The sequence below is a fragment of the Anguilla anguilla genome, chromosome 5 (assembly GCF_013347855.1).
Source record: "Anguilla anguilla isolate fAngAng1 chromosome 5, fAngAng1.pri, whole genome shotgun sequence".
NCBI lineage: Eukaryota > Metazoa > Chordata > Actinopteri > Anguilliformes > Anguillidae > Anguilla > Anguilla anguilla.
Window position 1 is genome coordinate 27,953,778 of NC_049205.1, and position 24,812 is coordinate 27,978,589.

Genomic DNA, 24,812 nt, shown 5'->3' on the forward strand with positions numbered 1-24,812 from the left:
ATTTTACCATCCATTATTCCAGATTCCTACTGATAAAACGCACACAAATCTTTAATATAAATTTACATTGTGCCTCAATAATTGTGCCTTTTTTGAACCACTCCCACTTTTCATTCACACTCTTGCAATCAAGAACTTGCACCCAGTCTATACTATTAAACTTTTCTTGCATCATGTTAAAATTAGCTTGTCAAAACATTTAAAAATTCAGGCCATATAGGAGGTCTTGTTAGTTTGCAAAAAAGTAAATGCAGAATGATCACTAGTCCCAAGTGGCTCAATTACCTCTATGCTGCAAATTCTGTCAGGATCATTACAAAGCACCAGATCCAGAATTAATTTCCCTATTGCAGGCTGACTAACATACTGTGCCAAAAAGGGTATTCTTCCTCACTTCTTCCTTGTCCTGTCATCAGTTCCCAATGGGTAGTTGAAGTCACCCATAATAATAGTATCAACTTGACAATCTTGTTTTATGTTTCCAGAGAGCATTGAATTCACAGTACTGTCTGAAGCTGGTGGTCGGTAACACACACCAGCCGTAAGGCCCTTTTCATCTTCCTCTATGAGCTTAATCAAAATATCCTTTGCATGATCTGGTCAATTTCTGGAATTTCATCCCCATCCTCCTCCCCAAGCCATGTCTGTAATCCCAACAGTGTCATAAGCCGCGTTTCCACCGCAGGAACTATACCCCGGAACTAGGAACCTTTTGAGGAACTCAGTGCGTTTCCACCGCAGGAACTAGGGTCTAAATTTAGTTCTGGGGGCTTTGTTTTACCCCCCAAAACGTTCCTTCTCGGGGGGTAGTACTTTCCGAAAGTACAGGAACCTTTTGGGTGGAGCTTGCAGCGCTGAACATTTCTGATTGGTCGAGTACTCGTAGCATTTGTGTTGTATTTATTTTCCGCCATTACCCGCCATGTTTGAAAATATACAGCGGCAAATCAATTTATTTTCATAATAACTTCAAATCAAACTTGTATGTTATGCGGCGCAGTAGCCTACTTTTGGTTATAGCCTGTCAACGTCTTGGAATTATAACGTGTGCTCTTCTGTTCTTTTCTTGCTTTAGTATTCGTTTTATAAAATGCTAAGCATTCGTGCTGGGACAGCATATTACGTAGGCTACCAAAACATTCAAACGGATTAATTCGGTTGCTGAATATTTTCTTCCGGATTTTCTTTGTTAGCCCGTTGTAATTGACTCAAAACGTTTGATACAGTTATGTGAGGTATGCGGTAGTTCTGCATAATTAACATTGGTGATACAGTACAAGCAAACTGGAAATCACCTTCCGCACTTTTTATCCGGGTAAAATAACAGGTTAATTCTAGTAATCTTCCCTTTAGCTTTTTCAGACTGCCGTAATTTTACTCAATTTTACTGCCATTTTTCAATTCCACGTAAAGACCAGGAAGACTATGGACTCATTTATGGTGCATGGTTCGCATCTTGAGGGCACACTTCGCTGCTCGGCTAGCAGTAACTTCGAAGGAAAGCAAACGGTGGCTGTACCACTACTAATTTACATTTTCACGCAAGTCCGAGTTTTCGTTCTATTCTTGTCATTTTGCGATTAGCCTATATGGAATTGACGACGAGAAAGTAATAAAACAGCAAATTGTTTACAACGTGTGCATGTTTTCTGCTGTTAATGAATGTGTTTGAGAGGATATATGAAAATCAATAAATACAAAAGTAACCATATATAGTCATTGTTGGTAACCCGTTGTATATAAGTGGAATAAACCCCTCCGTGCTGTCCCGGTTATTAGAAAATAATGTAGGCTACTTCGGTGGTAGTATGGGGTTACAGAAGAAATCATATGACAGATGGACCGACGACAACGTCAGTGGGCTAATTTGCCTAATCTTCGCGGTACTTTAGACCCCGGTGGAAACGCAGACAACCATTGGCTGAAGGAACATTTTAGTTCCTGGTAAAGTAGTTCCTGGGACTGAAAGTTCCGGGTAATTTTGGTGGAAACGCGGCTATAGTCTCCACTATTCATAGCAGCCTCAAGTTCCAAAAATATATTTCTTATACTTATAGCATTTAAACCAAGATTTCAGATTATTACTTCTACACATCCTCTCCCGTTCCCTTACTAAAATGTTGCTTAAATGTTTTATTTCGGTGTTGACATACGATGAGTAAGCCAACAATATGTATTTAAAGTTTAACTGGGTTTAAAATATGACTGTAAACCGCTTAGTAAGAAAAGGACAGGCGTTCCATTCTAGCCTATGGGGAAATCGCGAGTTGTGGCGCACTGGACGCCATATTGTTTTCTGCAACTTCTACTCCTCCTGCTTCTTAAATTCGTGTCCACTCCCTGCCTGGAATTGGGGGATTGTCCGAGTAGGTCGCACTGAAGTTGGTAGGCAATCTTTACGTCTCACTCACGCTTTCTTTATAAAAAAAAAAAAAAAGGGGGGAGGGGGATATCTGGGTGTTGCCTGTATGCGCCGACAGACATAGCGGTTCTCTCAGTTGTGACGACCAGTAAGATCTTATTCTTATCCCTACGCGTTACTTTGCTAACTGTCCGGCCTTGTATGTTCATTGTTAAGGGGACATACTTAGAACGTATTTGTGGTGTGCGCTAAAAGGGATATTGTCAAACTTAATACAGCAAGGATGGGAGTAGAAGGCTGCACTAAAGTCATCAAATACGTGCTTTTTTTCTTCAATTTCTTTTTCTGGGTGAGTAGTTTTTCTTCTAAGCTTGTACATTCAGCATGTTTTTTTTATTGTTTTTAAAAAATTTTTTTTTACATTTAGCACGTTCCTTAGTCAACGTGTGTGTTGCTATTTTTGTTTTCATCAGCAGCTGGCTACCAAACAGCACCCCGCAAAATTATTCCACCATGTACTGTTTTAACATGTAATACTAGCAAAAATTTGCACGCTATAACCAGTACCAATATTTTCTTCTGTATATTCGAGGTTCTTTTATTTTTTTGCTTGGCTGCGTTGGATAGCGGGGGTGTTTTGTGTGGTTAACTGGATATTCGCCGTATGGTGTATCTATGGTGCAAATTATGGATTTTATTTAATATTTCTGACTTAGCCCACTTGCCTGTTTGGTTATGAGCATTTGTTTCGTTAATAATTGTATCATTTGTCATAATGTATTGAAGTGATTTTCTTCTGTTATGTTTGCTAAATAGGAAATCATTTTGGGCTTGGATTCGAAAAAAGCGACTCACATTACAACATCGAGGGATTTCATACTCGTTCCATTTTTCAGCTAACGTTAAACCAGCTAGGTTAGCAATACCTTGGCTAGCGAAGGCACGTTGACCAGATGACGATGCAAGTGTACTATTTGTCTTTTAAATAAAGTAAGAATCAATCATCATGATCATGGCTGCTTTAGAAACACTTGTGCGTTTTACATTAACCAGTTAAAAGTACAAATGCAAATGTGTCGTTAGTTCCATTCGCTCTGCCTGTTCTAGACGAATACGTAGGATCTAACCGTTACCCAAATCGTATGAAAGCGTGATTTGGCTACCATGATGCTAGCTAGCGTTATGTCCCTTGCACGGAATCACTATTAGCTAAATTTGTAAGAGAGTGCCGATCACCAGCTATACATGAAACCTCGTCTGCCGACATAAATCCAGATGGTGGGAGCTGAACATTTTTAGGTTTAATTTGGCTAACTTCGAACTAGTTGTCGGGGTTCCCAAAGTAATCACTGTGTCATTAATTTGTAAAGTTGTGGAACTATTGGTATTTCTACTTAAACGGAAAAGGAAGCCACGCCTTTATTTTGTTGTTTGTGGCTAAGTTTAATCATTCAGTGCAGTGGACAAAGAGCTTGTAGAGTGTTTCGTTTTTGGTTATAGAATCGTTTCTTGCCTCTGAACCTTTTAACTCTGTTTTTTAAAAATGTTTTTTCAAAATTCCATGTCGGTGCTCTAGAACTCTGCTTTCAGCTAACAGTAATGGTTGTTAGATAAGCATTCGAATGTCCGGGTAAGAACATTCTAATCACATATTTGTGATCTTACACCTTAAAGAGTAATTGCATTTGCCCCACCTACTGCACAATTATGAAAAATGCCTCCTGAGGTGGGTGGTGTAGGTGTGTCCATCTTTTTTGCATAAAGTATACTGTGTGCAGTTTATTTGTACTGTGTAGGCTCATGAAACTCAGTTCAAACTGTCAGACAAGTCATTGCGGATCAAATATGAACCAAGATTGAGCAATTACATGGCCTATTTCTTGCCTCAAATGTTTTCAGAAACATATTTTAGTGCACCGTTTAGGTGGAATATGAGAATATGTGTTTCTGAACATGCTGTCTTGTTTCTCCGGTTTGTAAAGTGTTGGTCCCACAGACTATAGAAAAATATGGACAAAGTCACTGACTCTCCATGGGCTTGGTGAAAAGGGTTTTGAAGCCCGGGAAGTGTAGTTTGTGGGTGCCGCCATGTTGTACAAATTAGAGATTCCAGTAGGGACTCGAAGTCCAGCTGTCCACTAAGCGTGTGAGATACAGTGACCTGGTAGTGACGCATGCTGTCCCTGATTCATCCACAAAATATTACTAGCTTGTCTAAATAGCACAATAACTTAACAAATCGGCATATTTATGAGAAGACATTACAGATAGAAAAAACACCTATTTACCTATTCACCTAACTACTACGCAGTTCTGAAAAATGCCTCCTGGGGAGGGTGGTGTAGGTGTGTCCATCTCATAGTATTCTATAACAATTTGCATATAGCCTAATATTCCCCTAACAAAAAGAGTAAATACATGCATGCATACAGTATATTAGTTGTATTGTAGGAATAACACCAAATATTGGTTCATGTTGCTGAAGAAAAAAAATGATGATGCCTTTCCCCCCCAATGATAGTGATTGCATGCAGAGTGAAGCGGCTAATTTTTATGTTGTATTAAAGCAAGCAATCATTATTATCTGGCTAGTCAGAAAATGTTTTCATGACTTTTTTTTTTAAGTTGGGTAAACTTCTGGATGTTCTTATTTAAGCAAACTCAATAGTACAGGCATAGTCTGACAGAATGACTTAAAATTTAGGACAGTTTGCCGAGTTTGACTTAATAAATAATTGCAGGCTGTTTGAGCCATTTTCTTCATGCCCCCACTGCCTGACAATAGTCAGGTGTTGATACCGAATGCGAATGTGTCTCCTCTGGCACATCTCTCCTCTGGCACTATGTAGCAACTGAACGATCAAACATTATCACTGGAATAAACTATATTTACACTGTAGGCTGTTGTGCTACCATGGATAAATTGACGACAAATTTGCGCAAAGCAATATATTTGAGGAAAATAGTTCTAATGATATTGAAACAGTAACAACAACAGACCACTGATACTGTAGGCAAAGCAGCAGAATGAAATAAATCCAATGAAATTTGCTCCAATGAAATCACAGAGGCCTACATTCCAGTTGATCCGCCTTGCAATTCCACAGTTGGGAGCAAACCGTTGTTCAGTAGTCAGCTTGTAAGCCCAGAATGTCTTGATGGCTTTGTTTGGTCGTGGGTTTGGCTACATAGTGTACTCCTTTATCGTATGCCAAACCAGCTCAATGGGATTCCCATTACTCATTTTTTAATTTGGCCGTAGCATATTTATGCATTAAAAACAAACACAAAACCAAATAGCAAAAGCAAAAGTGAGCTGCGAGGTGGGAGCTGGGATCAGAGAGCTGGGATCAGTGAGCTGCGAGGTGTGAGCTGGGATCAGTGAGCTGGGAGGTGTGAGCTGGGGTCAGTGAGCTGCGAGGTGTGAGCTGGGATCAGTGAGCTGGGAGGTGGGAGCTGGGATCAGTGAGCTGCGAGGTGTGAGCTGGGATCAGTGAGCTGGGAGGTGTCAGCTGGGATCAGTGAGCTGGGAGGTGTGAGCTGGGATTAGTGAGCTGCGAGGTGTGAGCTGGGATTAGCGAGCTGCGAGGTGTGAGCTGGGATCAGCGAGCTGGGAGGTGGGAGCTGGGATCAGTGAGCTGGGAGGTGGGAGCTGGGATCAGTGAGCTTGGAGGTGTGAGCTGGGATCAGTAAGCTGGGAGGTGGGAGCTGGGATCAGTGAGCTGGGAGGTGGGAGCTGGGATCAGTGAGTTGGGAGGTGGGAGCTGGGATCAGTGAGCTGGGAGGTGGGAGCTGGGATCAGTGAGCTGCGAGGTGTGAGCTGGGATCAGTGAGCTGCGAGGTGTGAGCTGGGATCAGTGAGCTGGGAGGTGTGAGCTGGGATTAGTGAGCTGGGAGGTGGGAGCTGGGATCAGTAAGCTGGGAGGTGGGAGCTGGGATCAGTGAGCTGGGAGGTGTGAGCTGGGATCAGTGAGCTGCGAGGTGTGAGCTGGGATCAGTGAGCTGCGAGGTGTGAGCTGGGATCAGTGAGCTGCGAGGTGTGAGCTGGGATTAGTGAGCTGGGAGGTGGGAGCTGGGATCAGTGAGCTGGGAGGTGGGAGCTGGGATCAGTGAGCTGGGAGGTGGGAGCTGGGATCAGTGAGCTGGGAGGTGGGAGCTGGGATCAGTGAGCTGCCAGGTGTGAGCTGGGATCAGTGAGCTGGGAGGTGTGAGCTGGGATCAGTGAGCTGGGAGGTGGGAGCTGGGATCAGTAAGTTGGGAGGTGGGAGCTGGGATCAGTGAGCTGGGAGGTGTGAGCTGGGATCAGTGAGCTGCGAGGTGTGAGCTGGGATCAGTGAGCTGCGAGGTGTGAGCTGGGATTAGCGAGCTGGGAGGTGGGAGCTGGGATCAGTGAACTAGGAGGTGTGAGCTGGGATCAGTGAGGTGGGAGCTGGGATCAGTGAGCTGGGAGGTGTGAGCTGGGATCAGTAAGCTGGGAGGTGGGAGCTGGGATCAGTGAGCTGGGAGGTGTGAGCTGGGATCAGTGAGCTGCGAGGTGTGAGCTGGGATCAGTGAGCTGCGAGGTGTGAGCTGGGATTAGTGAGCTGGGAGGTGGGTGCTGGGATCAGTAAGCTGGGAGGTGGGAGCTGGGATCAGTGAGCAGGGAGGTGTGAGCTGGGATCAGTGAGCTGGGAGGTGTGAGCTGGGATCAGTGAGCTGGGAGATGTGAGCTGGGATCAGTGAGCTGGGAGGTATGACCTGGGATCAGTGAGATGCGAGGTGTGAGCTGGGATCAGTGAGATGCGAGGTGTGAGCTGGGATCAGTGAGCTGGGAGGTGTGAGCTGGGATCAGTGAGCTGCGAGGTGTGAGCTGGGAGGTGGGAGCTGGCTGGAGCTACAAGGTGGGAGCTGGGAGCTTGGCTCAAGATGCTCAACTCACTCTTGAGGATTATACCCATTCTCTAAATTTTCAGTGAACAATGTACTACTCTCGTGCACTTTGCTGAATTATCTGTCATATCTGTAGAAAACTGCCAGCTAGCTAACTTGGAATAGCCTATTCATCGTGGTTTGTTCACATTCAATTATGGTGCAGTAGCAAAGTTAGCCACAGTCAATTTTGAAAACACTGTCATTTTGCAACTTCATTCAAATTAACAGCATTATAGTAGTACTCATTCACAAAATGAATTAATTAATGAGCTAACTGGTAACGTTATATTCACTATTGATAACCGGTTGTGCTTTGAATTCTCTGTGGGGAGGTCTGGCAGACAAGATCACAGTTTATATAGCCTGCAACATAAAACACTTTTGAGATAAGATTCGAAAATATGAAAAATCTAGAAGATTTTTCACAGCGCAGTACAGAAAAAGTACTAATGTTTTGGTGCGTTGTGCAACACCAGCTGATCACAAGTTTAACTCGCCTCACCTGGTTTCTTGGGTGTGAACAGGTTACTGATTTTAAGGTGAAAACAAAAACCAACAGGCAGTTTAGCCCACCAGGATCAGGGTTGAGAACCCCTTCTTTAGGAGAATGAGTGATTTGTTTTTTTGGGCCTCTCTTTTGGGTTGTAATGTTCTCCAGCTATGTGTAGCCATTCCAGGAAAATATGCTTTGCTTCCAGGCCTTTGGATTGTCTGATGTTTGACTGCATAGAACTGTGGATCCCTACCTTTAAAAGCACAGGACCAGCCTATTATGTGTAGACACTCTTTGAGAACTGCATTACATGAAAATATAGCACTGGCCTAATCTATGGTGAAATATGGAATAAAAAGCGAAAAGGCTATATTGCAACAGAACTGCTTGTATCCTAACCCATGCAGTGATGGATATTTGTGGATATGGTAAAAATAGTGGCCCAGTTGCTAGCTATATGTTTTCCACATGCTGTATGTTGTAACTTTTTTGTCGACTGTCTTGCTGGGATTTCAATCTCAATTGGTTTTTCCTGGTTAAATAATGGTAAAATAAGATTTAAAAAAAAATAAAAAACATACATGAAATTCACTTCTGCTGCCCTTGTGAGCTACTTCATAATTTGTGAACCACTGTTTTAGAAAACTAACAGTTGCTAAGTGATCCCCATTGTGGAATTCCCCATAGTGGATGAATCACACAAGTAGGAACTGTAATATAGAAAAAAAGAACAGAAAATATGGCAGTGGAATGAAAGGATTGCGAACCAAAGCCACAAAATCATATCTTAGTGAGTGAATCTTTCCACTGAAGTGATCTGGCATTTCTCTGGGGGAACAAGAGTTTCATAGTGGACTGTTTAGAATTGGATTGTTGTTTGGAGTTCCCTGCAGACAATTAGCCTTCTTTGCTACAAACAAAACAAAGTTTTTTGGATATGTTTTCATCAGGTTTCTGTCTTTGCAAGTATGGGAGTGACTTTTTGCAATTTTCTCTAAATGTTAGTTACAAGTTGATTTTTCTTTGTGTTTACTTGAGTACTCATTAGATTATTATTATTATTATTATTATTATTATTATTATTACTTTGCTTCTCATAGCACAGTCAGTCATTGGCTACATGGTGCAACATAATTGATCCGATAGACCTATGTTCCAAAGGAGAAACTCACATGAGCTCCATGGCAGATTTTCCATGTCCACCCCCCTTTTCTTTTGTACGCTCTTGGTTAATTAATTGACACACATATCTCATTGTCCTAATCTGCTTTTCCCACCACAATGTGTGGCCAGGGCTCTGTAGTTCTTCATTCAGCCTCAAGTGAAGTATGGTGAGTCATGAGGGTAGGGGTGTTTGTAGATGGTCTGGGAGGAAATGGTATTGTAGACCTGATGTGTAAGTTATATTGGGAGACAGGTTGGGTGGTACTGGAGTTGGATGAGTGAGGGCATGTAAAAATACTGATGGGAGAAGCTGAGAGATTGAGATAAAGTTTGCACAACTAGATATGATACCCTCCCATATATAGCCTATATATATATATAGGCCTATATATATATATATATATATATATATATATATATATATATATATATAGGGGAGGTTAGGATATCATTTCAATTAAGTCTGCTGTAATAAAAAGTAAAGCATAGCAATGGGCTTTTTGCTGTTATGATGTTCTGGGAGATATGCTTGCCACCCTTGGTGTTCTATTTTCTCTTGAGAATACACGTTTAACAAGTGGAAAAAGTTCTGAATATAGATTTCAAGGAGGAAATAAGTCACTTCCTGTATTCCTCTCTCAAAAGCCAAGAAAGCAAAATCATGTAATCTCCAATCTAATTCTCCAGTTACTGTGTTATAAGCAATTTGGCTATACTTTTGGTTTTAAAGTTTTGAGAAACGCCCTTGTTATTTATTAGCCTAAATGAATGTTCCTATCTGTCCACACTATTTTTTTAGGACAAGACTGCTGTAATTTTTATACCTTAACCATGAAATTTAAATTGTATTGTGACCCGGGGCATGCATTCAAGCAAGTCATGTAATCAGGTAGCAAGTCATACTTCATGCATAGAGATGTTAACTATGCTGCTCTACCAGCATACCCTGCATTCTGCACCCAACCGACTCAATGGACATATGTCAGAAATAGTCTTCTCACAAGACTACTGTAAAAATAACATAGGTGTGAGAGAGGCTGTACAAAACAGACATAATTTGTATGCCCTATCCTCCAGATACACAGAACAGGTCCAACTGTATGTATTAGGGATGGGTACGAGTAATGGATTGATCGATTACTCATCAGATATGTGCTTACTCAATCTTTTATTTTCTCATGAAGCCTGTGCATGTACAACTATGTGTTGAAACTTGGCTCCATTTATTAATAGTTGTACATGCATAGCCTTTTTGAGAAATAAAAAAGATTGAGTAGGCACATATCCGACAAGTAATTGATCAATCCATTACTCGTACCCATCCCTAATTGCTGCAGGGATTTGCTTCCATTCAGCCAGAAGAGCATTATTGAGGTTGAGCACTGATTGGGTGATTAGGCCTGGCTCGAAGTTAGGTTTCCAGTTGATCCCAAAGGTGTTGGATGGGTTTGGCTCTGTGCAGGCCAGTCAAAACCATTTAGGGTAAACGTCCCTATTAAGCCCACCAAATCCGCTTTTCAGACATTTTTCATGTATACTGCCCCAATTTAAGTGAGAACATTTTAGTTATAATGAAAGTCCAATCTCTCATTTGAAGTGTCAATAATTCATTTATACCAATTTCTAATGTTTTTATTGTTTAATTTGTCAAAATATGTCAAAAGTCTGGCATGGGCTTAATGGGTACCGAACGTACCCTTTAAGCCCATGGGTGTTCCAAATAAGCCCACTTCATGATTTGTTGATAAATAAATATATATTTAAAAAATCCTAACAATACAAACTTGTTCTATTCAAATCTGTAATCTCTTAGCTCTCAATAGCTGTTTTCATTTTGTCTCCACTCCTATCCTATGGCCTGTAAATGGCATTTGAAATAGGCATGACCAGCCTTTTTGCTGTGTTGTCAACACAGAAAAAGTTAAACTTACAACATGTCTTCTTTGGAATGTAGCCAAAAAAATATTTACGAACAAAATCAAAACTATAGTGGAAATTACTCTTCAATACTTCATCTTTCAATATGTGTTGTCATTTTGTCTGTATCTCTATCCTATGGTGTGCTGTTGGCATTTGAAATTGGCCATAATTTCTGGTTCAGTCAGCTGGTTGAAAGTGCAGGTGTTTTTATGAAGATTTCTGAAGACCGACTGACTGAATGAAAAACAATTTCAAGTTCAATACTAATGTTCTAAGGATAGTAAATGAGTCAATTTCAGGATTTACAATTAAACAATACATTTTTAAATGTTAAACAGATTTAGGATAGTAGTTTGAAAACATTGTAAAAACACATTTTAAAACCATTCAGTTCATTGTGGAGTAACATTAAAACATACAGTTCATTATGAGGAGACATCAGTCATAACATATTGAAGCTCATGTATCATTAGCCTATAACTTAAACAAAATAAACAAGAAAGATGTCAACATTTCTGCAATTTCTACTTTCTCCTAGACTAAACGTAGGCCTACGCTCTTTGAGGTGATTGTATCGTTTTAGTAAGGTTATCATTTGCTCCATGCTCCATCTTAGTAGTGTAACATAACAGGTTATAGGGTGGTCTAAGCTTTATTTTATTTGTTTGCTTCAATCTTTAGCCCACGTTGTGGTTGTCTTCGTCTTACGCTAGCAAGTCGTTCATGGCTTTCATCTTATTTTTGTAGATTTTCAATGACCTCATGATTGCGCAAATAGAATGGTCCAGGTCCCTACAGCCCTGCTTTGCAGAGGATGAACTTGCGCTTCTATCATGCGTGGGCATGAACTGTAGTTCTTTCGTGTTTTAGTCATCTTAAACTAAAACTCATCTGAAAAGTAAAGATTAAAAAATTATTGCTAATGTTAAGATAGAACACAGGCCTATCCAGAATGAATTGACGTATGCAATATCACTGATATTTAAATATGGGTATTAATTATCTGAATTATGGAGCTGATTCATCAGGTGAGGTCAAAATTAGGGATGAAAATGGTTCAGAGGTCAAAAGGGAGAAAATCCCCATTGAAACACAGTAAAGTGGGCTTAATGGGAACAGGTGGGCTTAAAGGGAACATCAGTGAATTTATGGTTAAAGACAGAATATTTAATTCTACTCACATGACATTAAAAAAACAACTGTATGAAATAAATCTATATATGGTGCACTAACATAAAATGAAAAGTATAAATTGATCATGTAGAGAAGTAATTAGCTATACTCATTTACATCCACCTCAGACAGTGTGATTTTTTTGCTAGAGTCCCCTTTAAGCCCACCAGGTAAAAATGTTAATTAAAAAATAAATAAAGATAAACATACACATTTATTGTCTATTTAACAGTATAATAATATAAACTGCATACAAAAATATAAACTATACATGCTTATCATGCTTTATGTCATTGCAATGAACCATACTATGTAGCTACTGTATTGACGCAGCATGTGGTCTGTTTGCTAGTGTGCTAAAACTCATATTTTGATTTCAAAAGACACAATATTTCTAATTCAGGTAATATTCTAACATATGTCTCATTCAAAACACTAATCACTTAAATTTTGATAACAAGTGAGTACTTTCCAAAAACAGGAGTAGAAATATACAAAAAATGTTATTTTCTGAGGGTACCAAAATCACCTAAGTTTTTTTGCAACTTCTTCTGGGATCAGCAGGCACATGCCACACATATGCTTCGATAACTCAATATCGACAAATGTGATTGACTTACAATAAAAAGTGTCATTTACGTAACAAGCAGCTTCATTCGAAAAAACATCACACAGCAAAAAATGATGATGTAGTTTTTTAAAATTTGACTCAGAAGTTGCAAGTGGGCTTATATGGTACGTGGGCTTAATAGGGACGTTTACCCTATATATGGACCTTGCTGTGTGCCCGGGGAAATTGTCATGCTGAAACAGAATAGGACCTTCCCCAACCTGAAAAAAGCATCAGACCAAGGGTTGTCCAGATACTTTTCCTCATACAGTATATACGTACAGTAGTATAATTTCTTCTACAATGTAAAATAACAAAAAATCTTATTTGTGAATACAATTTTCTAAATAATAATAATAATAATGCATTTTATTTATGGTGTGCTTTTCACACAGCCAAAGCACTGGATGTAGATAATAGTTCAAGCATATTGTAGTCATTTATAAAATTGGAACACAGCTCATTTGCCGATTATTTCCACTATAAAATGATTGCTAGTTTACACTTTGATGTGACACACAAACTTTCAAGACTTCAGGTCATATGTTCATTTACACATATCCATAATATACATTTATGCACATTAGTACACACATAAGCTGATGATATATGGTTACATAAATTTAAAAAAATTGTGCATTCAAAACCAGGGTGAGGGTGTGTGCGTGGATGCATGCACACATGGACGCATGTGCGTGTGCGGTCGCAGCTATTGCGGATTTGCGCTTGTTAAAAATAAAAAACGTGATTATTTACAGTCATGCGCAGTTACTTGAAACTCTGAAATAATATAGGCCCTATATATTATAAATGAACATTTTTATTTGATTTTGACTGATTTCTCTCATTACTGCAACACCTTCCGCAATCTACAACCTAATATTTTTGATATTTCATTGAAACCTGACATATTTTCAGAATGATGTGGCAAACTGGAAAGAACATAACGTATAGATTCTGCACATGCATTTAAAAGCAAACTACTATTCTTGCATTCATTAAATTAACATTAAATGAACACCTGTTGCTGTAATGATACATAGCCTAGGTTTCGGAAATGAGGTTGATGATTTCGGTAACGTATAGCCTACTAAGACTGAGGTATGGTTAAAAACATAAAATTTAATGTAGAAAATAAATGAGATAATATTGGCACAATCATGGATTCAAGTATGGAGTGAATTTAGTGGCAATATTATTTACACATGTTTCACAACTCGTGCGTGTTTTGTGCACCGCAAAACACAATTCACACGTTTTACGCATTGTAAAACTACAAATCCTGTTTTACAAATCTCAAACTGTAAATTGCAAAATACAAATCTCAAGCTGTGGACACACAAAATGTGTTTTATGTATCACAAAACTACAAATCCTGTTTTACAAATCTCAAACTGCAAATTGCAAAATACAAATCTCAAGCTGTGGACACACAAAAATACAAATCGTTTTGGCACTATTTTTCCATGTAGTAATGGAAAAAAATCCACACGTGTATGCACCAATCAGAGTTATGGTACCTACAGCCAATCAGAGGAAGGGGAGCTCACAGCCAATCAGTGAGAAGCAAGGAATAGCCTTTTGCGGCCCATACCCAGAGACTGTAGAAAATCCCATTTCGTAGTGATTTCATAATGGCATGTGCTATTTACAGCTGCACTGATAGACCATAAAATAATCCTCCTCTGAAGTTTTTTCGGTAGCCAAGTAATTTTTACCATTTCCTTTAGCCTACTTAACCAAATAATTAGTTGGCAGAAAGCGTAATCAACTAACGCTTATTTGCTATATTGGGTAGTCCAGTATGCTAAAACAGTTCGCAACTTCGGCTACCAAGCCATTTGACTAGTCATTTTGACAAAGTTACTATAATCCCGATTTTGGGATAAACTGCAGAATTTTCAGTTTCACGAAGCAAATTAAGAGTCTTTAGGTTTATGATTTCATTTGCTGGATAACATACAACACACGGTGAAACCACACACACAGAATTTAATGAAATTAACCATCATTGTAAGACTGGCATTTAGAAAGGAACATGTTTTTAGCATTTAAGAGACCGACAAGAGCATTTAAGCCAGTGGTTCTCAGAATCGGTCCTCGGGGCTCCTTGTGTATGTTGGCTTTTCTCCATTGGTTTTGATGATCTACAAGAAAAAAACAAATAATTAGAAATTCAATGTGGGCATACATTATTTTTGTCTTCATGCACCAGGTGGAAAACTTGCTCTACATATTTACATCTTGCGTTGTCATATTTACCCGCCTGCAGATCAGTTATTAATATACTTGTAAGATTTGTTAATCACCGCTGACATTGTTAATTTTTATTAGTTTAAAAGTGACTTGCGAACGATCGGTCAGCTTGCGTCACCCAGCGAGTGAACACCACAAGCGGCGGTGGAGTAACGTGGCTCATTAACTGACTATGGTGAAAACCTACGGTGATAACTTGCTCAGTTAACAGCAGGTCTACCAGACAGTTATATGAAAATTAACCTAGTCAAAAATTTTGCATTTGTTTGAATCCAAATTGCATTTGTTTGCAAATGTAGTTTAAATTCCATCTTCTGTTGTATACTACTTTTTCCCTTTCTTTTTTTCACGTACTGGTCCATCTTTCCTGAACATCCCTCTGAATGACCTAGGGAAAGGTGACTTCAGCATTAAAACTTTAACTTATTACTGCAGTCATTAGGAAACAAGTTATGAGTTTTGCCCAATTAAAAAATGTATCTGACCTAACCTTGTCATCTCTTCCTGCACTGATCTACTGCCACTAGCTTCCTGCCTGCGTGCACTATCCTGGACAGTTGGTAGAGCTTCCCTGGGCATAATTGGCCCTGCTGCAGGAGGTGGTCTCTGGGTCTCCTCCAGTGTGCGGGCAATAACAGAGACCAGTCCTCTGACTGCTTCTCTCACCTGGGAATTCTGTTGAGAGCATGTTGGAAAATATTGTAATGGGTAGTTATCTCTAGTGTTCAGAGTAAGAATACATTGTCCATCCACAGTAATAGCTAATCAAAGATGTTTAAAATTGATCTTCATGACAATATTAAACTATATTTGCGAACAAATGCAATTTGGATTCATACTGCTATAGACAAGAAACTCCAAATAAGTAGAAGCTAATGTTTAATCATATCCATGCTCCATATTATTTTTAGCTACAAGCAATTAACAGCTGAATAAGTCAATAACTACTTTAGCTAAATGTATATACAACAATAAGCTTATATATGCTACTTATATAGCAGTTTTCAAAACAAGGTTACAAAGTGCTTTAAGGATGCCTTATGGAAGTGCATAAAAGAGACAATCCAATAATATAATTAAAAAAAAACTGGGAAAATAGTAAAAACTGAGGGAGAGATAGAGGGATTATAAGCAGTAATGTTAATGTTAAGCTTGTTGTTGTCTGCCTTTCATATCAAATCATAGTTAACGTTAGCTAGCATAAAGTTGGTCCTAGACGAGCTGACAATTCTGAACCAACAATTATCCATTAAAAAGTTATCTTTATGCAAGCGACTAATCAAATATGTTTACGTTTGATCATTATATTCGGCATAAATACATTTCAATTAGATATTAGCTACTCACCTGAGCATCCGCCTTGCTTCATCAGCTCCCGTCCTCTCCAAGTATGGGCTGCAAAAGGCTATTCTTTGCTACTCACTGATTAGTTGTGAGCTCCTCTTCCTCTGATTGGCTATAGGTACCATAACTCTGATTGGTGCATACACATGTGGATTTTTTTCCATTACTACACGAAAAAATAGTGCCAAAATGATTTGTATTTTTGTGTGTCCACAGCTTGAGATTTGTATTTTGCAATTTATAGTTTGAGATTTGTAAAACAGGATTTGTAGTTTTACAATGCGTAAAACACGTGTGAATTGTGTTTTTCGGTGCACAAAACACTCGTGAGTTGTGAAACACGTGTAAATAATATTGGCACTAAATTCACTCCATATTCAAGTTCAATCAATTTCATTTTACAGTGCTTCAAAAGTACATAACATACATAGCTTCACGGTAATGAGATCAACTTGGAGGTAGAGTGCACGTGGCCGTTGTATGGCCGTAACCATCACAGTCTAGTCCTATCACCACCCCAACGCCTCCTGCTACCCTCTCTATCCCCCTTCCAATTCCAGTGTTTTACACACGTTTGTTTGTGTACTTTGCCCAGCTCTCAGGCAATACACAGAATGTACATAAAAATGCAACTGTACTGTTTATTTCACAAAATTCAAATGAGCTAGCTTCAAAATTATTTTATAAATTTCTCCCCCAGCCTATTCCCCACAACTGCAAAAAAATTGTGTACTTAACTAAAAGCAGTGAAATTTTGCAATAGTTTTCCAGAGATGTCCCAAAACCTCTCCAAATTGCATGTCCAAAAACCTCTCCAAATTTTGGATAATATTTTGAACACATAATCTACACCACAAAAACACATTTTCTTCACTCAAAATAACATATTTTGAACAGATAAGAGAATCAGTTATAATGTTTTAAGTGTCAATATCTTACAAGAATTAACATTATGTTCAATGCTGAAATACGTGCGTTAGCTGGCAGGAATTCTAATTGAAAACTAATATTTGTTCGGATTGAACGCGCTTTGCTGACGGTCTCTGCCTACGGCAGCAGCAGCGACTGATTGTAACTTGCATCTGCAAGTGTGTTGTTCACATTCCGAACGTGTTAATCAATGGGAAATTATCCAATGTGAAATCATAAACGTCTATCCGTCCTCTCTATCCCTCTCATTAGCTGGCTAGCAGTCTCTCCATATATCTCTGTCTCCCTCACTAGCTAGCCAGGAAGTTGAAACTTCCATCCAAGCGTCATTTTCAGACACTTATCCCTGTACTCTTTAAAAAAAAATAAAAATAAAACGTTGTATAACACCGGGTGTAATTGGGTAGTTGACAAATATTTGTAAAATTTGTAAAATACCATTTTTAAAGAAAAAATACATATATTTATGTGGTGTGAAATCTGATATTTTAGAAAATATAAGGGTCACTAACTTTGTCAATTTTTTCATTGTTTTTTTGAACATTTTCACTGAACTGCGCCGTAAATGTGTCCTATAGTGTGACATAAAAAAAATTAAGAAGAAAAGCTTAATAAATATACAAATAGCATGAGAAAGATTTATCTTCATTTTTAGACACTTATTTTCATATAGTGTTATTTCTTTAATATGAAATTATGAATAACACATTTTTTTTCTCTATGACTTGTTAAAGGAGTAACATGGTGGTTTTCACACTTTCTCGGTTTTATGTGCTATTTGCAAAAGAGGCATTGAAGAAACACAATGAGTAAAGTATTAAATATGTCCGTTCTTTATTTTTGGAGAAATATGCGTTTTAAATTTATCTTCCTGTTTTCAACCGGTTGAGAATGTTATCGACTTAGTGCGTCACCACTACCGTAACCACTCCCCTTTCCACGCCCAATAAAGAAATCTGACTGGACCAGAGACTGTAAAAACCATAGACCGTATAAAAAGGTAAAAACACACCGTCATGCTACAAGTTTAGGTATCAAACAATAAGGCTGAATCCTTCTGACGTAATTTACATAGAAACTATACGCTCAGATCGCCTAGTTTCACTCACTGTGGCCAAGCGGAATCGATAACGTTTCAGAAAATATATAACTTTAAAAGGTTTAATTCAATCTTCTACTGGGACTTTTGCCATTTATTGAGGGTGTGAAAGAAAATTTCGGTGCCGCTGACTATAATAGAATGTTTTTTAGATTTACCGTTCGATTGAGCAAGTATCATTCAAAGTCGGCTACATTTTTATGGGTTAGTGCTGCCCGATTGTGTTAGCTACTTCACATTAACCTTGTACGCCGATCAGTAAAGGCTAACAGCACAGTACCACTTAATTATTGTTACTTCTATCACCACTGTAATGAACTAAAAAAAGGCGACAAACTACCTTTTCTGTGAGAAATGTATTGTCGAGCTCACGCGCATACACTCCGTATTGCCCTCCCTACTGTGTCACTCAGATTGCTGTGATGATAGCTCATTCTAAATCATATTTGGGGACCCATGGATAACTCCTGACCCATAGTTTGTGCCGCTGGCTTATAGTCAAGACAATGCAAATATTTGACTAACATTAGGTTCACTTATTAGAGTGCCTTTTAAGGACTATTAGACTATCTCTGGTTGGTTATATTCATTTATAGCTAGCTAGCTAACGTTAGCTAGATATGTAGTTTGCTTTCATAATGTAATGTTATCGATAACGTTTGCTAGCTAGTTTGCTTTCATAAGGACGTTATAGTTTTATCTTAACTTGGCTAGCTAGCTAGCAAAAATTATTATTGGATATAAGTCAACGTCCTTAGCTATCGATACTTGATATTCTAAGTTAGCTAGCTTGTGAAAATTCATAAATAAATGTGAGTCAAACTTTGCTGTCATCCTTTCAAAACTTTTGAAAATTAGGCTATACAAATTTAAAATGAGTGTGATGATTATATCTCCCCTAATGCAATACTCAACTGTTTTCTTTAAAAAGATATTTTGAGATAAAAACACATTGTTGGTTCTTTTGTGTGTCACACCATAGGATATTATGTCACACCAAAGTTAGCCTAGTTATTGCATTAAAGAGAAAGTGAGATGTATTACATTTAGCCTAAGTGTTTTTATTTAACTTTGAATATGTCAAAGAAGAAAGAACATTTAATTTTAGTACAAACAATATTAAACGTTTTTTTTTTTAAACAGACAGAATTTCAAAAGTCCATCTTAGAGGTGGTGTCATTGCCTTTATTGATTGAACAGAAACCAATCAAGAGGTGTTAGTCGAGCAGCACAGTTCATTGGCTCTGGTTCAGTTATGACACCAATTATCTTCTGCCGTGAATAGTAAATGCAGTCAGGTTTCTCTGGCCACACAAATTAATTCTTCTCACCTTTCTGGGTCATGCAATTGACTCTCATCCCCATGAATCACCATGACCTGACCAACATATGGCTTGCCATCATATTGTACAATCACAAATTTAACTTCTGTGCACTTATCTTCTTCCTCACAGGAGTCATCCGATTCAAGTTGGCATTGCCTCCAATCTGTGGAGCATTTCCAAATTCAGTTTTTTTGGTCTGTGGCAAGAGCATACTTCGGGATATGTACAGAAACAACTTACGTCTCTGTACAGGATCACTCCTAGAGATGATGACAACACTTGGTGTGTATTGAGGATTCCTGGGACCGGTCGAACAAATGGGGGAAGCATTTTGTCTTGTGATGTGTATGCAACTGCAGTATGGATAGTAACTTGTTGCCGATTTCCCTCAAAATGAATGTATTTATTGTTCTCTGAAAAGTCAATGTGTAGGACCATTTCATTTTCAGCAACCTTTTCTTTAATTTCCCTAAATTTTCTGGCCTGGTCCAATTATACTGGTGGCTTCCAATACCTTCCAGCTCATGCCTGAACTTCTCAACTAGTTGTTCAACAGTTGTTTTCTTGATCCAATTCTTGTAGACTTTATCACCAACAGTCACATCCTCTCTTTGCCACTATTCCCATCTTGCAGCATCAAGGAGGTTGTGTTCGGCCAGCTGAGTCTCATCAAAACAGCACTTTGTGCATTCCCTGTACATGCATTTTTTTGTTTTCAGCATTGCGTGTAACGACTGAGAGCAGCAACGACCAGCTGTGTGTTTAAAACATGCCTCTGTGTGCCATGCTGTCAATGAGGAGCCGCATATTCTCATGCCGATAACAAGCACACGTATTGCGGTCAGTTGCTTTAGCCTCTGTGATATAAAATGGCCTATATCTCACAAACTGTCTGTATGACATTGAATGTCTTCTACTGGAGTCTTTACAGTAGTCACTGTAGAGGTCTCGTAGAGATTTTGTGAGAACTTGTCGCTGCCTCTTGATCACCCTGCCAACAGTGCCAACAGTCTACTGTTTTCATCCCTTGACAAGGACACAACTTCTTGTTTCTTCTGAGTGGCTGTTTTTTCTCTCTGCTGGTACACTAAATTTCTCACTCGCCTTTTTGCCTTATTTTGAGTTAGGCGATGCATTTTTCTTCTGATTCGCATTGTTTTCCGTTCTTCAGTTGTGATGCATTCTTTCAGTATTTTATTATCCCTCTGCAGTCTTGCTAGTTTTCCTTTCATTATTTTTGTTTGGTTCTTCCATTTTGTTGATGTGGCCTCTGTTGATGGAGGAATAGGCTATATCTTTCCACATTAAGTGGGTACCACTGGTTGGAGAGGTAACACTGCTTGAGGAGGCTCCACTGGAGGTTCCACTGGTAATTCAGCCACTGCATCCTCCAGTAAGCTTTCTTGAGATTGTGTTTAGAATAGCACTGAGTGCCTTTTCTCTTGCCCTGCATCTTCTTTTAAAATTCTTTCCACTTTTTGCGCAGTTTGTTCTGCTTCCGTTTTGGCAGTAAGTTGATATCAAAGGTTTCCACTCTCCCCTCAGCCTTCTTTTCATGATACCTTTTTGGAAAATTCATAGACAATACATTACAACCTAAGTAAAAAAAAAAAAAAAATCAAATAGCCACATTGTTTATCCCTGAAAATGTGGTAAACATTTCTGTCAATGACTATAATTCATTACAAACAATTAAATGTTACTAACAACAAAATGTGTTCTAATGTGATAACCCTACAGTTAAAAAGTTTTATTAAAAAAAAACAATCTTAACTCATTATAAAATGATTAGCTTGTTATGCACCAATGTTATTAAAACTTAATTTAAACAAGACTAGGTGAACCTAGTGCAAGCCGTGCCTACGACGTTCAACAACCTGTAGTCATTGAGTCACTCAGTCAATCAGTATGTTACTGAAACTCTTCTAGAGTATTCTACCAACTTTGAGTATGACCAGAGCATATGAGTCAGGCCTGTTGGTTTTAGAGAGCACCTATCACACGCATCAGAAATGTTTGCAAATATCTTCGATAATTTAAATTTACTAAAATGGATCCTGTGAAGTATTTTAAATTGAATGAGGCTAAAGCTGGCAGTATACTCAGTAAGAAGAAAGAACTTCAGGATTGAGAACCACCGGCGAACATGTCCACGAACACTGTTGTCGGTATACTCAGTGAGAACACCGCACCGTTTAAAGTCACTCCACGCCGCTGTATCTAAACAGATGTGATTGTTGGAGATTGAATGTGCAGTTGCAGTTGTTAAAAACCTGTAAAACAGATAGCCTAATCAATATTTAAGATCCCAAGAGGCATATCCAGAGTCAATATTGGCTGGTTTAAAGGACTCATTATTACAGTGGGGAGTGGCCTGGGGTAGTGAGGTACAGCCAAAATGCTGTTTAATTTGTGGAAATTACCATGGGATTGGAGGAGTGATGTCTCAATTTGAATAGGATTGCACCACACACCAGGGCTTTTAGAGATGAGGAGTGACCAGACTTATTTTCTAACTGAACTCAGCTACTATCTAGATATGTAGTCCAGAACATGAGTTTATGGTTATTAGCTTCCCAATAATATGATTGAAACTTTGGAAGGCCAAGTCCACCCTGTGGTCACAAAAATATGATAGGAAATTAAACTAGGTATAATGACTAGGCGTGTGGCATGATTCATTACACTTGAGGAAAATAGTGCATATTCATCTCCAAAACACTTAAATTGCAAATGCCTACTTTCATGCATTTTCTTTCTGTTGACCAATGACATTTGGGTGGTATTGTGAAAATTATATTAGTGAGAATTAAAAAGTGAGCACTAAGTGGGAAAGGAAACAATTGTATTTTGTTGTGCGCACTAAAACGTGTGTCATGCATTTCTTAAAACAGAGGATGCAATTAAAAAAAAAAACAGTGCTGATGAACTGATACACTCCCCTTCCCCAGATACAAATAATGTTCTTTCTGCACACCACTTTTAGCAAAAGTACTTTTAGTACTCAAGCACTGAAAGCCATTCAAATGCTCATCCCTAATATATAATTGATGGACTTGTGATGCTTCACAGCCAGTAGGTCCATCGCAGTCTGTAAGAAACCGACAGCAGTGCACATAATTACACCTGATTAATATAAAACTTTGATGCAAAAATGTTTCATGATCCAAGAAATATCAAAGAAATGTTCTACCAAATGTAGACTAAGGGGTGTGTCTCAGCACTACAGCTAAATAATTAAATTTGGAAATAGTGTTTGATGTAGACATGCAAAGGAAGAAAAATGTGATCAATCTATATTATTGTAGAAACAATGCAGTGAGTCACTGGGTAATCATGTTAGGGACCTGAAGACTAGGTCCTACAAAAACTCTGTCCTGTTTTATGATATAAAGACAAACAGTAAAAATTAAAAATGAAACTAAAAAGTAAAATCAGCCAGTTCACAAACACAACCAAAGATGGCAGGTCACTGTAAAGGAAGTGGCTGTTCAGAAAGCAGATGTAGAAAAACAGTGCACATGAGATTACTACTGGTTTGATTATTGGCTTATTTAAGTCTAAGATCTGTAACTACAAAATGAGAGTAGCCTGTTTAAAGATTAGGTAATATTGTTGATAACTACATGCCATACTGTCTAGGGACCCTGGACGTTGATGGTTACACTTAGAACCTGAGTGCCTTCTTTGCGTCTGTTGTCAGGTAGCTTTGTATCTTTTACTTTCATAGTTAATGTTTTCCTTGACTTATAACCATAGGTACAGTACAAGAAAATTTCTCATGGCTAACATCTCATGTACACATCTACAAATCTGACTTTTTCCCAGCTTTATTTAGAGTTTTCTTTGTGTTGCATAATTTTTTTAGAGGCAGTTTTGAAAACAAAAGATTTGGCAATTCACTGCTTCTCTTCCAGATAGCTTTACATAGTTGCAGAGTACAAGAGCAGCTACAATGTAACAGGCATTATCAATTTTCAAGTATGTGTTGTGTGATACTGAAGGAAATTGTAATGAGTACATCGTACTTTGCCCCCTACCCCCAGTGCTTATTCCTGGGTGACTAAGTGCTTAGTAAAAAGTGAAACTAAGTGAAACTCAGAAGAGTTTCTAGTGCTCAATGCAGAGGAAAGAATGGACCTTTTTACAATTACAAGTACAAATTCACAAAACACTACAGGTTATTTTGCAACATTACAATTGTCTGTAAACAATGATAAGCTGATTTGTCCTTGTGCTTGAGTACTTTTTTGAGTGCCTAAAAGCCTGTTTTACAGCAGCAGACCCACTTACTGTAAATGCGTCAGAGCATTTTATTTTCTCTCGCTTTTCTTGACAGAAACACTGGGACGGGGGGTGGGGGTGGGGGGGTGAGAGATTAAAAAAAAAAAACTGCCTTGGCTAACTGGGCTAACAAGTCAGTGAATCTAACTGGCAAAATTATATTGCAAGTATTTATTTTTGACAATTGACAATTAGTATGGACAATTATTTGTCCACCAAAAAAGTTGTGTATTGCTTTAAATGGAAATATATTTATTAATCATGTGGAAAACTATCAAACATTAGATTAATAGCTAGATTTATAGCATTAAATGAATTATTATTCATTACAGCATTAAATGTAAAAAACATTTTCATTTTATGATTAATCTTGTGTTTGGCTTATAACAGTCATACGTAAACACGCATCCCAATTCACCTCCTAATCCTGCTTTATTATAGCTATGCTTAATTATAATTGTCACTAATGTAAGGGTGTAATGTAACATAAAGGGTAGGCATCGAAGCGATAGGGAGCATAAAAAGCAGCAGGTGTGGGACGCCCTTGTGATCTGCTCTGGCAACCCTGATCAGAATTTACAAAAACTGAATTATTGTCTGTAATAAATAATCACCATTTGCAAGAATATCACTTTACAGTTGGGCACAGTGGGCTGCTTTGAACCGCCACATTTGCATTACAAATAATGATTTCCACAGTGCACATTCGTTGGAATTTTCATTGTTTGAGACAACAGCAAACAAGATAATACAGTGATGACCATCCTCAATAGAAGGCCTGACCTGCTGCTGCCAGAGGTTGCAAGGAGAGCTTTTAAGATTCTTGCAAGCATACTGCTTACATGAGTATGTAGTATATAGAATTTACAATAAAGATCATACCTGAGGTGAAACGGGTTGAGGAATAGTAACCATTTTATTTTAGGTATGTCATTTACAGA

The 24,812-nt window shown here is 38.4% G+C and overlaps 1 protein-coding gene across 1 annotated transcript in view; it reads left to right on the forward strand.

Moving 5' to 3' along the window:
- The first annotated feature begins 2,324 nt into the window (after positions 1 to 2,324).
- Positions 2,325 to 24,812, forward strand: part of LOC118227127 (CD81 antigen-like) — an 85,050-nt gene continuing 62,562 nt past the window's right edge. Inside the window, exon 1 of the mRNA XM_035417278.1 lies at positions 2,325 to 2,711. Coding sequence (XP_035273169.1) covers positions 2,646 to 2,711 — 66 coding nt within the window. The 5' untranslated portion in view covers positions 2,325 to 2,645. The remainder of the gene's footprint in view (positions 2,712 to 24,812) is intronic.